Source organism: Amborella trichopoda, chromosome 2, assembly GCF_054954075.1.
Source record: "Amborella trichopoda isolate Santa Cruz 75 chromosome 2, AtrichopodaSantaCruz75HAP2 v2.0, whole genome shotgun sequence".
NCBI classification, from domain to species: Eukaryota; Viridiplantae; Streptophyta; class Magnoliopsida; order Amborellales; family Amborellaceae; genus Amborella; species Amborella trichopoda.
The window spans coordinates 55,865,925-55,879,483 of record NC_142337.1 but is presented as its reverse complement, the minus strand read 5'-3'; the positions used below and the strand labels follow the sequence as shown (position 1 = coordinate 55,879,483).

Below are 13,559 nucleotides of genomic sequence, written 5' to 3'. Positions count from 1 at the left end.
GTTACAAAATGCACTATTTTTTTTCTTGAAATTATTTTTTCTATATACCCACTCTTGATTTCCCATGTAATGGTCAACAATGATTGTTACTTTTTTGTATTAAAAAAAAATAGTCTCATTGCATACAATTCCTCAAAAAAATATAACTTAATATTCAATCCAAACTATCCAAGATATTGTGTTATTAGATCATCATCAGAGTTTTTTTCCAACTATTTGGGATTGACTACAGTAGTCATGGTCCACCATTCTACTATATCAAGGGTCATACCTTCAGTGAAGTTATAAGTCCTCATATTTTTTCTTCATGCTTCCAACTATATCATTTTGGGACTGTACCTTCTTTTTTTTTAGCCTTTCACTTGAACCAACTCATACCTCTTAACAGATGTTGTATTAGGTCTCATCATTGCACATAACCAGTCTACTTAAATGTAGTTTCTCTCGTCTTATCACCGATTGGTGATATTGATTTGAAGTGATTCCCAAATGTGAACATGGACTACTGCATTATAAGAATAGTACTTGCATTGAAGTATAATATTGGCCACACAAAATAAGTCGAGAGTTGTAGTCTGTCACCATAACCATTCAAATCCATTTTCGTGGTTTTAGATTTTGCAAATAGGATGGAATGCAATGAGATAATTACCTTCCATACACAAAGCTGACAAACACTCCCGACTATTCAATGTAAAATCGGATGGCTGCAATGTGCCATTTTTCTAAACAAGATAAAAAAAATATTTGTTACATTTCAATACTGTAAATTGTTATATTTCAATGCTGTCAAAGGTACACTATAGCTGTTAAATTCACATCTAACAGATAAGGTAACTGTGATCTTTACTAGGTGCATGGCCTCATTGTATCTTTATTTATTTCCAATAAAAACACCCCTAGGTAATCCATACATAAGCACATATGGACTATGTTTATGTTCTCTTTATTCTTTTACATCCCCAACTCTCCCTTCCATTTGTAGCACTCGAAGCACTTTAATTTTATTTTGTTATTATTATTTTCATGATCCAAATACAAAAGGTTTGACCATGAAAGAGGAACAAAAAAAAAAATTATTACTGCGAATGTCCTGTCAACCTCTAATGCCCTTTTCATCTCTCTCTCAAAAAGTGTACGAGCACGTACGTTAGGATTGGTGTTTGAAAATTGGACTTAGGATCTGGCTTACAAAAGGTCTTAGCCAAGTGCCCTGAACTTGAAACGGTTATTTCAAATAAAAAACTAAATTACAATAAATGCATCATAAAGTTCGGATAACACTACAAAATACCCAAAGATGTAAATGAACAATATTTTTGCTTATGATCTCGCCACTGTCCATTTTTTTAGATGACGAGGAAAAATGAACTACTACAGAAATGCTATGTCTGTTGCAGTACCATTACAGACATAATAGGTCTATTGCAGTCGATTTTTCACCCATCGTGGAAAAAAACACTTTACACATTCGGCCATAGGCATTGTTAAGAGTTTTGGGTTTCTTGGGATTTCGGCCCAAAATCACTTCTTGATCTTAGACTCATTAGGGCAATTTCAACTCTGCTTGACAATTTTTAAATCAGTGAACCATAAAAAAAATAATTAAATCACTAGGCCTTACATCCGGCAAGGTAGCAAAAAAAGCAAATTCAAATTAGTGAGGACACCACATGCTCCTAAGTTACATATTTGTCTTTTTTGACGTTTCCCCTCTTTACTTGTTATTATTGGGTTCATGTGGCCTTTAAAGGCTTTATGAGTGCTTGTAAGAAGATATTTGATATAGTGGATCATGAACTCAATGGGAGTACCATGTAAACGATGTTTGCAGATACCGAACTGTACTTGACAGTCTAAGCCAGTGGGTTGGGAAAAACCCATGCTGCCTTGGCATAGAGAATAAACCGAAAAGAGTTCTAATACGTCATCCCTTGACAAGGTCGGAGTATATGCCAAGATGAGTGAGCCGAGGGACTATGTGACCCTTGTGTGTGATAGTGATCTATGGAGATGGGGGCCAAAACCTTATCTATGCACCATCACACGACATGCATATTGATAGACCGTTCGGGAAAGCAAGCAAGCCACCTTTTAGGGTGAAGCGTATAGATGTACGAGAGATACCCCTATGTGTCATAGAGCTGTGGTCGCATCAAGTCTAGGTGACATTGACTCATCTCTAGAGGAGAACCTGAAACCCACATACTAGGATTGTTGTAACAATCCTAAACTTTCAAAAATAGATATATATATAATAATAATAATAATATTAATGTTGTTAACAGAAATAAATACAAAAAATAATAATAATAAATAAATAAAAATAAAATAAAATAAAATAAAATAAAATAAATAAAATAATAAGTATATATTAGTAATGATAATAATAATAATAATAATACTAATATACCGTTAGGATATTGTTGCTTTTATATTAACAATAAATAAAAGATATTATTGTTAATATATTTGAAGGTCCAATTTTACTTGAGTGGACCTTCGGTCCACCACCTTAAAGATTTATAAAAACACTCATTTAAACGACACCTTGCGTTGAGGTGTTCCTTTTTTATACGTCTTTTTCTCTCTCTCTCCTATGCACATCTCTTTTCAAAAAAGCCCAACCTTTTCGCAAGTTTCAGAAGAGGAGAGCAGAGAATTAGGATTGGGGTTAGGGTTTAGGATTGGGGTTAGGGTTTTAACAGAGGCCACGATTGTGGAGTTAACGAAGTGAGGGGATTAAGGTTAGGGCTACCAGAATTTTTTCTTTTGTGGAGTGAGCTCGTGGATTTGCAGAGAGAATTACAAAGAGTTTTGGATCTAGGGTTTGCTAAATTTGTAGAGGGAGGGAGAGAGAGATGAATGAGAAGGTATCGTACAGTTATCCAACTACGTTCTCTACCTCTGCTAACTGTATAAAAGGAAATCCAAAAGCTTCTCAATTACGGACTCCTCGCTCTTGTTTCTCTCTCTAGACTTCTCCTTGAAGCTTGACTCCTCCTCATCTTCTTCTTTGTAAGTGACATCGTCTTCTTGAAAAATAGTCTGTTTTTAATAAATAGTGATATTTCCGTCCAGGATCTTTATTTTATAAGTTTTGTGTGTACGTGATATCGTCTTCCTAAAAAATAGTCTATTTTTAATAAATAGTGATATTTCCGTCTAGGATCTTTATTTTATCAGTTTTATGTGAAAGTGACCTCATTGTCTCGAAAAATAATCCATTCTTTTTAAAAATAAAATGAAATAATTATTTCTGCTTATTATCATAAATTTTAGGTGCGATAAATTTTATGCGCACACGACCTCATTATCTTGAAAAATAATCTTTTTAATAAAAATTGTGATATTTTATCTATGTTAGAAATTTTAAATGCTTTAATTTCTTAGAAAAATAAATTTATTTATTTTTCTTGGCTATTGTTAGAAAATTTTAGATACTATCAAATTATTAGAAATAAATGAGATATTTCTGCTTTTAGTAAAATTGTGATATTTCTTTCTACTGTTTTGAATATTTAGACATTGTAAAATTCATGTGCAAATGACTGCCTTATTATTTAAAAATTGATATTTTTGCAATTGATTATAATATTGTTGTGAAATGTTTATTTGTGGATTGATATCCCATAAATTGTGATAATTCCGTATTCTTGAATTTCTATAAGAGTTTTTCTATACATATTAAATTGGCAATTATGCTAGAATGCCTTTACAAACTGCTACCTTTCTAAATTTGAGCCCAAAATATTTGATTGGTTATTTTTGAAATGTTATAGAGAGTGACTGTTATTAATGGTTTAAGTGAAATTCATATTAATGATTTCAGTGATATGTTGAGTACATGATATTGCTACTTTCGAATGTTTAAAGAGATTTAAAAATAATTTAAGTATGCAAGTGGACTCATCCGGTTCCCCGGTGAGGTATAAGTAGACTTATCTGGGACGTCGGTAGGGATTAAGTGGACTCATCCGGTACGCCGGTGAGGTATAAGTAGACCTGTAGGGATTAAGTGGACCTATCTGGGACGCCGATAGGGATTAAGTGGACCTATCTGCGACGCCGATAGGGATTAAGTGGACCCATCAGGACGTTGATGGGGTATGTAGGTGACCTACTTGAGACGCCAGTAGGGTATTTTGTGAACTCCTTTGAATTATGCACTGCCGTTAAAAGTGTTAGAAGCATTTCAATTACTCGGATTATACTTAATTATGCATTTATTGAAAGTGAAACTGTTGATGCATTTTTGTTAATAGATCTCATTTTGGAAAATATTGATATCTTTCAATCATGATTATTTTTAAGATTATGATGATCACTTACTGAGTAACCAAACTCATCAAACTATGGTAAACATTTTTTCAGGATAACTGCGGATTCATTTTGAGTGCTACTCAAGATCAACCTTGGAAGATATTATTGCTGTGCTAGCTTTCTTTTGTTACTTTGTAAGAGCTCGCCACTGTAAATTTGTCCTATCAATTGATGTATATATGTTTTGTCTGTCACATCTCAGGAATAACAGTATTGTAAATTCTTGGGGTGTGACAATTGTGTTGTCTCATCGACTAGATTTTGGTGACCCGCTAATGAGCCCCTGCTTGGACTGCGAATCATGGGCAACGCTTGGTCAGCATGATAAAACAAACGTTGTCTATAGTCCATAGTTGAAAGTAGAGTACCAATATTTATTGATTTAATTCATTGACCATATGGATCATTTTCCCATCAAATTAATTTTATTAGATTTCTTTTATGGTATATATTATTTTAAAATTATTATTTGAATATTTATAGATCCCCTCGATATTTTATTTATAAAATTCGAGTTTATAAAAATAAATATATTGATTTTTAATGATCTAAAATGTTCAAATAATATTCTAAAATTTATTACATTCATGTAGGAGCCCAAGGGGTGACTAGGGATCATGCTAAATATCGGAAACCAAATCCCATCTATTTCTAGATCAGCCTCTCAAATTTGAAACACACGACACACTTTTTAGATCATTTGCAAATCTGTATCCCCTCATAAACAAATCATGAAACTCAGGTCCCGTTTGGGTGTCCTAATATTCATGCCTTCTTGCACAATCATGATAATTGGCACTCATCAAATGTCATAATCAAGTGGAATAATATGCACGCTTTTAATTATAAGAGCAAAAGAGATTTATAAAGCTAAAATGGGGGTTATTTGAAGCATTCTCAAGAAAAGTGGTGGGTTTTATTCTTTAAGTTGCACCATTATCCATATCATGCCAAGCAGACAAGCCACCTGCTCAAGCACAACAATAAGGGAATTTTAGTATGGACAAGATTTCTCTTAGTCGGCTGACTCACCTATTTAAATGAATCATCTCTCCAAAATCTATTTTATAGATGAATTTTGGATTCAAAATTTTAGGGATGAAAATCTCAACTATGATAGTAGGAACCTGAAAAGAAAATAAATTTCAAAAAAAAAAAAGAAAATATTTTTGACATAATTTAACACCGTCAATTTTAAACTTTCGTAAGGCTACCATTTTCTAACATCCATATCAGAGATGGATGTTACATGGATGCTCTTGTAGATGTGCATCCCTTGATGCACAAAGTACTTCACTCAAAAGTGTTTAAAGAGAAACACGAAATTAAGAACAGGAATAGAGTTCATTAATAAGAGGCATGTACAAAAAGGATACATTTAACCTTTACACTAGGAAATTCAGAACAGGAATAGAGTTCATTAATAAGAGGCATGTACAAAAAGGATACAACTTAACCTTCGCACAATTAATCGCATCCAATTGTAAGAGAATTTGAACCTTAGGTCCCAAAGCAAGGAAAAGCTTTCAGGTCTTAGGTTGGCCTGAATAGTAGCTTTTTGCTATGGTTGCAAATTTCTTCAAACCATCATCTAGAAGGCCTTCAACAAGTGGCACCAATGCCTGAAAAATGAGACGGATAAAAGAAGTCAAATAATTTAAATAAGGCAAAGGGGGATGACTTATTCGTGCAACTTAGCATTCCAATCAAAGCTGCATTGCATATAAAAGGAATAATATAATTTAAACATCACCAAAACCCTTTGTGCTGACCCTTATATTTTAAGATGTTCCATTGGTAGGCATAATTTTGGTGAGAACCAATGCTTAAACTCAATGGTTAACTCAGGTGCTACTAAACCAAATCCATTTGCTGAGATAAACAGTAATGTCGGAAAATCAGCTGAGTTTTGAGATCTTGTAAAAAGCTAGGAAAAAAAAATTGAACTCCAGTGGATTCAAATCTGTTATGTCAGCAAAGCAATGTACTCTCCTATAATGCATTTATGGAATACATTAACATAGAAATAGGATGTTAGAGTGAGGGTTTAACGTAAATGTGTGGGTTGATTTAACTTGATGAATTTTCCAAATTTCAAATCATCTTTTTAATCACTGATTTGAACAATAGAAATGCATCAAAGAGACATGCTTTGATTGTTCGGCAATGTCGATGAGGCCATACTCGTGTAGAGGAACCATGGAAATTAAATCGCATATTAGTCTATGTACTGATGTGAGTTGAGACAATGCCACTCCAATGTCCTAGAGTGTAACCTCCTATTATCATTAACAAATGATATTCAATGTTCCTAGTAAAAAAAATCTCTCTGTTACTTGTTTTGGTCTTTCTGAGTATGTGTGTGTGGTTATTCTAAGATATATTATACTAATAGTAAACTTAGAATTTCCTAGTCCGAAATTTTTGACAAGAAAATGCCCTTATAAATATAAGAATTACACTAACAATATAAATTTTAATTTTAAATTACTTTTAAAGTCCAATCATTATTCAAAAAGTCAAAGCAATCTTTTTAAATTTGAATTGAGTTTTGGATGGAGTTTGAAATAACAAAAATACCATTCCTAAAATACATAAACTCTTTATGATTAAATGCTATTTTCTAATATATATATATATATATATGGGCATTATATGGTCAAAGAGTAGCAACTAAATTCTAAGTTCACCATTAGTGTGGTGTGTTCTAAAATATATATATATATATATATATATATATATATATATATATATATATATATATATATATATATATATATATATATATATATATATATATATATATATATATATATAGGGAAAAGTTTATATAGAGCCGAGGCTCAAATTAGAGCCCACCTCAAAAATTTCACTAGAAGAGATTGTTTTGATGCCCAAATATCCTCAAATTGATCATCTCGACATCAAGATGCATGGATATGAGAAAAAAATGGATTTCAAGTGTGGAAATAGTGTATTTTGTAATGCATTTTTGGACCGTCAATTTTCAAGTTTTCATAGAATTGTCGATCTACACTATTTTTGAAACTTTAAACTTCATAAATAAAGATGAAAATATATTTTAAGACTATCAAAGATTTCTAGTGTTGAAACCACATTTCTCGACACTATTTGAAGGTAGGCTCTAATTTGATTGTTTAGAACCTAGGCTCCATACAAACCGCACCCATACACATACACACACACATACACAATCTTATTAAGGAGTTCCATCTAACGTTTCAAGTTTCGAAAAAAAAAAAAAAAATTAGAAGTGCTAAAATTAGATTATCTAACATGTGTACATGGGGTGTGTTTCTTTACTCATATATAGAGCTACTAACCTGAAATCTTGGTTCAGTTTTCCTGACACCCAAAGGTCCTATTTCTTTATATGGTCAATGATGTTTTCTGTAACAAAAGGAAGAAAAGACTATGATACTTACAGAGGTCACCCCTGCTAAGATTGCAGGAACTTCATAAGAAAGGGTAAGCTGAAACCACAAAATTTTCATTGGTAAATGCCCTTTTCACATGTTATGTAAGAAAAATACATGTAAATGATAATGGCATATTGGTTAGACTCAGATAGCTTAGCAAACCATGCTCACTTCAACTACGCAAGAAGATGGACCCTTTGGGTAAAATCTCACTGCTCCTCTGCACAGAAATAACCGGCAGCCATCCTTATTTGACGAACAAACCGTTAGTTTAACAACTTCAGCTATTATAATTATCTTCTGTATTTACCTGTTAGGGACACCATCTAGTGAACGCCAATGAATTTTTTGATTAGGAATGGGCTGCAAATTAAGCATGTGAGACTTTGGAGTAACAATTTCAATAATCTTTGTAAACATAAAAATACTAAATTAAATGATAAAAAACACATAGAAGTGTTGATTCTCAAAACCTACAACATATGAAGGAAAAGATTATAATTCCTCACCTGTAAGTTACGAGAAAGCCATTTGAACTCAAAATCACGACCAAAGGCACTATACTTCATTGTCCATCGCGATAAATCAGGTTTATCTTCCAACACCTGTTGATTGATTGATTATTTTTTTGGAATACCTGGCGGGGATCAATATTTATGATCATTTGTAGATAAACTACATCTTTGTTATGGTTATTAGGAAAAGAGAGCCTACAATTGTCAAAGGACAATCATAAGGTTGTCAATAGTGTGACGTTCGTAAAAAAAAAAAAAAAGTTAGAAATAAAGATCTACTCTACAAAATTATAGTGGCAGCAAAGATTTTATTTGGCAGGAGAATAGTGAAAAACACACATTTGGTAGTTTTGTAAGACTTTATGTGAAAAGCACACATGTTCTAAAATGGGTTTTGTGGTTCATAATGATGTCAATAGTGTGAAGTCTCTAAAACAGGTAATCATTTAAGAAAATAGGTTAAACATAAAAGATCATCATCATCATCATAGCCTTTTCGCAATTAATTGGGATTGGCTATACGAATCCCGCTTCGCCATTCTGCTCTATTTAAGGCCATACCCTCAGTTAGACCGTAAGTCCTTATATCTTTTCGGACTACTTCCAACCACATCCTTTTGGGCTGACCCCTTGCCCTTTTCAATGCTTCCACTTGAACTAACTCACGCCTCCTAACAAGTGTTGTACTGGGTCAACGCCACACATGGCCAGCCTACCTAAATACACCCTCTTTAATTTTATCCCCCATTGGTGCCGCACCTAAATTTTTTCGAGTAGATTCATTTCGAACTCTATCCCTTCTTGTGTAGCTACTCATCTATCTCAACATCCTCATCTCCACTACACTCATTCTATTGGCATATTGTTTTTTGTCCGCCCAATATTCCGCCCGATAGAGCAAAGTTGGTCTCACAGCTGTCATATAAACTTGTCCTTCAGCTTCATTGGTATGTGGCGATCACATAAAATTCTAGTTGCATATCTCCACTTTGCCCACACAGCTCGAATTCTGTATGCGAGATCTGCCTCAATTTCTCCATTTTCTGGATTATCGACTCAAGATATCAAAAATGTGGCCTTTTTAGTATTTCCTAACTGTCAATCTTAACTACTTCCTTGTCTCTACTTCTATTTTTACTAAACATAAAAGATCCATTTTATAAAACAATTGCGGCAAAAGATTGTGTTGAGAAGAACAGTTAAAGAACATACATTTTGTAGTTCTATAATAAACGTCTGTGCAGTTCTTCAAAGTTATGAACTAAAGCCTACGAACTAACAATTTGAAATCACAACTTTTCATATTTTTCAAGCTAGCTTGAATAATGAAGATTAACTAGTGGGCATAAGGAAGTAGGATCCAAAAACATATAAACTACAATGAGTGGCTCCGGTCTAGAAGGATAACAAACATTCATATGGGTAAGTAATTCAATGAAATTTGAGAAATTTCAAGATCCTGTTCTGTTCTTTTGCATCAATTCCATTCAATCAAGGAGTTTAGTGACAGGTTTTGAATACATACCATGACAATCAGTGAAATAGTTTTGTGAAATGCAAGATTTGGGGCCATACCATGACAATCAATGAAATAGTTTTGTGAAATGCAAGAAGATTATTATTTTTTGGATAAACACGCAAAAAATTATTCAAAATCCATCAGTATACCAGGAGGCTTTCTTTTTGGCTTTCATGAAGTTTGAAGGAAATTTAAAATGATGAAATATTTTTAGTGTTTGTTTCATAAAATATATATAATGAAAGCTGAAAGAAAATATCTTTATAAAACACAAAATTCTAGTCCAAGTGCAGATTCTTTTCATTAAAGTATATCCAAGTGCAAATCAACTTACTTTAAAAGAACAAATTAAAGTTACTTTTTATTGTTAAAAGAACATATTCTTTTAGTTTAACAACAAAGTGGAAATAAATGATCTACAAACATCATGATGAATAATCCAAAACGTCCACTGGTTTTTCCGAATTGAATGAAGAAAAGATCAAACTGCCCTTTCTTAAAACTCATATCTAGAAAGAATCATTGTCGGTTGGTTTCTAAATTTGCATAAGGTTTCAATTTTTATCAATTCAGAAGTGGTGATTTACTTGTCTAAGTCTCTTATTGAGTAATGGCCAAGATAATGAAGAAAGAAACATGAAAGGTAGTAACAATTAACATATGAATAGAATGATTATTCTCTTGTATGAGAAATAACACTCATGAAACAAAAAGAACTACAACACATCAGAAAGAGAAGCAAGCAAAAGGCTATAAGACATTAAAAAAGGGAAGGCCCAAAGGCATAAAGAACTCTGTAAGGTGAATGGACAGAGTGTACCTCACATTAGGACCATAAAAATAAGAGCAGAGTTGTGAGAGTGCTTTTAGAGCAAAAACATTTCCCCCCACCTAAATGAAACCTCGCCGGAACAACCTCCAAAAACTTCTCCCTCACTTCCCATATCTCCATTGACAATTCACAATAAGCATTACCAGTTCCTGATATTCTAACTTTCTAAATTGTGAGGCTCAAAGCCGAAAAGGAAAGTCCGAAAATTTTGAACTTAATACTTGTAAATCCAAACTTCGAAAGTATTAATGACTGAAAGTTAAAGCGGTACTTGAAAAGTTGACACGGACAAGAGAAAAAGAAGGCATTAGATGGAGATTATTAATAATAAGCACCTTTACTGACGAAATCCATGACATCCATTTAGGAATGGCCTCACGATCAAGATAGAGATTATAAGCAACGGAAGCAGGGGCATCAACTTCAATCTTAGCTCTGCATCCAAATTCATCAAGGCTTGATGTCATACACAACACCAGTGGTTTATCCAGCATGGCGCAGTAAACTACATAAGGCATAGAGAGAGAGAGAGAGTGGGTGTTGGGTCATTTAATGGGAGATGGATGAGGCTTACTTGCAATCTTGCCAAATCATGAAAACAGGGGAATGCCTGAAATTGGTGAGATTTGCTCTTCTCTTATAAACAGGAGCTGGGATTCTGAGGAATGTTTGGTTTGATATCGGGGATTTTAGAGAGAGAAAGGAAGTGCAGAGCATCCAATTCCTACTTCCCCTGCTACGAGAGAGGAGAGTTGGCCATGCCATCCAGACGCATGCTGTAGACATGATCGCCAAGGAAGGGGGAAATAAATTTAGAGAGAGAAAGGGAGGGGGAAATAAATTTAGAGGGATGTTAAAAGAGAATTTCGGGCGGGTGATATCCTTTTGCATTCAACGAATTTTCAGAGCCGCATATTTTGAAAGTAGTGCGCCCGTTGTTGAATATTTATAGGGAAACCTCACGTTTGTTAAATGGAAAAAGTTTATATAAGGATGCAACCTTATAATGTAGAACTGCGGATTCACCTTAAAAATCATTACAAAAGGTGGTTTTAATGTTGAAAAACCCTCGTCTCGAGATTTATGACTATGAAAAATAAAAAAAAATTTAAGTTTGAAAAATAGTGCATTTTACAATATATTATCTACACCGTTTATTTTCAAGATTTTCATATCTTAAAAATCTACTTTATTTTAACTATTTTTTAAATTTAAAATTTTATAATTAAATATAAAAACATATTTTGAGATAATCCTAAGAATATTTTACATCAAAATTATATACCATGATAAAATTTGAGGGTGTACCTTACCTCTACAGCTATGAATGCATCCGTATGACAACTGCAACTTTGTTAAATTACACCAAAAAAAGAAAGACTCACTATGGTTTTATGTGAAAATAAGTGCTCTCCCATGAAAGAACTCCTCCATGTTTCACATGGATTAGTTCGGGGTATTTTTTTGGAAAATGTTTATATAAGGTTGTAATTTTAAAATGTAGAACTACCTAAAAAATTCATCCGAAAAGGTTGTTTTAATGATGAAATACCCTTTAATTGATTATCTCGACATCGAGATATATGAGTATGAAAAAAAGAATTTGAGTCTCAAAAATAGTGTATCTTACAACATAGTATCTAGACCGTCTATTTTCAAGATTTTCATATAATTATATATCTACTTGATTTTAACTATTTTTAAAATTTAAAATTTTATAATTAGATATGGAAATAGATTTTGAGACAATCCGAAGAATGTTTTGGACCTAAATTACATCTTATGAAAAAATTTGGAGGTGCACCTTAATTGGATTGTTTAAGGTTGCAACCTTATAGAAACCACACCCTAGTTTTTTTAGACTAATTGGCAGCTAGTTGGTGTAAAAAATTCCCACAAATTTTTTTATATAAATATATTTTCACGTGTACAAACGTATCCTATCATAATCCATATCCAATAATCCATCATGGAGACAACATGTTTGGTAGGACTCTTCGTCATCACCATCCAACATATTCATTGGAGACATCTTAACCTGTAACTTGAGAAATTATCAAAGGGAAAACTTACTATTTACCTACGCTCCTCATCTCTCAGCCACCGATCTGCATGAATCGTTGAGATGCCTCAATTGCAATGTGACATCTACATGCTATTTTATTTTTAATTTTTTCGAGAAATGATATTGGCACCAAATTTGGGCCGTCCAATTCTCTGTTAAGTACGCACCTACAAAAGTTATATAAAAAATCCTGATATATTAAAATGACCAAAATATTTCTAAAATTTCAAAGGTATTTTGATTATTTTATTTTTTGAAAATATGTTTTTAGGTGCGGCCAATTAGATGATGACACACTAAATTTCACGTCCACACGATTCATACAAAAAAATTAAAATAAAATACTATGAGTAAATCAAATGGTCACTAACTCACTTGTGACATTATAGCTGAAGCTATTCTAGCCATCCATTCAGATCGGGTGACTAAGAGATGAGAGACTTAGGTAAAATAAAAAAGGTGGGGATAAGTTTACCCTTTATCAAAATGCTTGCATGAGATGCACCATTCGATGGACTCCAGTTGAATATCTTACATGTTTGGAACTATTACAACTCATGATAATGTATTTTTTTATATTTTAAAATTAAATTAAACGACATTTATAAATTTCATATAATCATGACTTGTGAGAATTTTGATAAATTTCCCCTATAAACATAATGTTGGGAAGGTTTGAGGAGGGGGCAAAATAGCCGTTAGATTGCGCGACATGCACTATTGCATATCACTATGAATATGGAAATATTGGTGTGATGTGCATCGTTACACATGGTTGTTGGACTGAATTTGTTAAATAATCCAAATAAATCACAAAGATGCCATGGTAATCTTAATAATAAGAAGTTGGCAACTTATGACAATG

At 33.0% G+C, this 13,559-nt stretch overlaps 1 protein-coding gene and 1 long non-coding RNA gene across 8 annotated transcripts; one reads left to right on the top strand and one right to left on the bottom strand.

Annotated features, from left to right (window-relative positions):
• The first annotated feature begins 2,598 nt into the window (after positions 1-2,598).
• Positions 2,599-4,709, top strand: LOC148783364 (uncharacterized). 2 transcript variants are annotated; one of them, XR_016049702.1, is made up of 2 exons: positions 2,599-3,018; positions 4,375-4,709. It is a non-coding gene; the product is annotated as an uncharacterized LOC148783364 (long non-coding RNA). The 2 variants fall into 2 exon arrangements; XR_016049701.1 differs by lacking the exon at positions 2,599-3,018 and adding an exon at positions 3,279-4,107.
• A 939-nt stretch (positions 4,710-5,648) lies between these two features.
• LOC18431387 (uncharacterized) lies at positions 5,649-11,561 on the bottom strand. 6 transcript variants are annotated; one of them, XR_016049700.1, is made up of 7 exons: positions 11,204-11,546; positions 10,965-11,064; positions 8,273-8,368; positions 8,074-8,126; positions 7,878-7,983; positions 7,668-7,734; positions 5,649-5,945 (listed from the first exon to the last, which is right to left on the bottom strand). XR_016049700.1 is itself a non-coding variant. In XM_011623966.3 (7 exons), exons 1-7 carry the CDS (start codon positions 11,518-11,520, stop codon positions 5,850-5,852), a joined length of 759 nt encoding a protein of 252 aa, XP_011622268.2. In that variant the 5' UTR covers positions 11,521-11,561; the 3' UTR covers positions 5,649-5,849. The 6 variants fall into 6 exon arrangements, 4 of the variants coding, with proteins under 4 accessions (XP_011622268.2, XP_020521031.1, XP_088714843.1 ...); XM_011623966.3 differs by lacking the exon at positions 7,668-7,734 and adding an exon at positions 7,770-7,817 and having other exon boundaries at positions 7,935-7,983; positions 11,204-11,561; XM_020665372.2 differs by having other exon boundaries at positions 7,935-7,983; positions 11,204-11,561.
• Between the last annotated feature and the right edge of the window lie 1,998 nt (positions 11,562-13,559).

Coding starts and splice junctions, on each gene's coding strand:
- LOC18431387 (XM_011623966.3), bottom strand. CDS start 11,520: ATGCAAAAGGATATCACCCGCCCGAAATTCTCTTTTAACATCCCTCTA. Junction 7,818..7,934: donor CATCTTCTTGCGTAGTTGAA/GTGAGCATGGTT, acceptor TTGTGGTTTCAG/CTTACCCTTTCTTATGAAGT. Junction 5,946..7,769: donor TCTTAGCAGGGGTGACCTCT/GTAAGTATCATA, acceptor CTCATTTTTCAG/GCATTGGTGCCACTTGTTGA.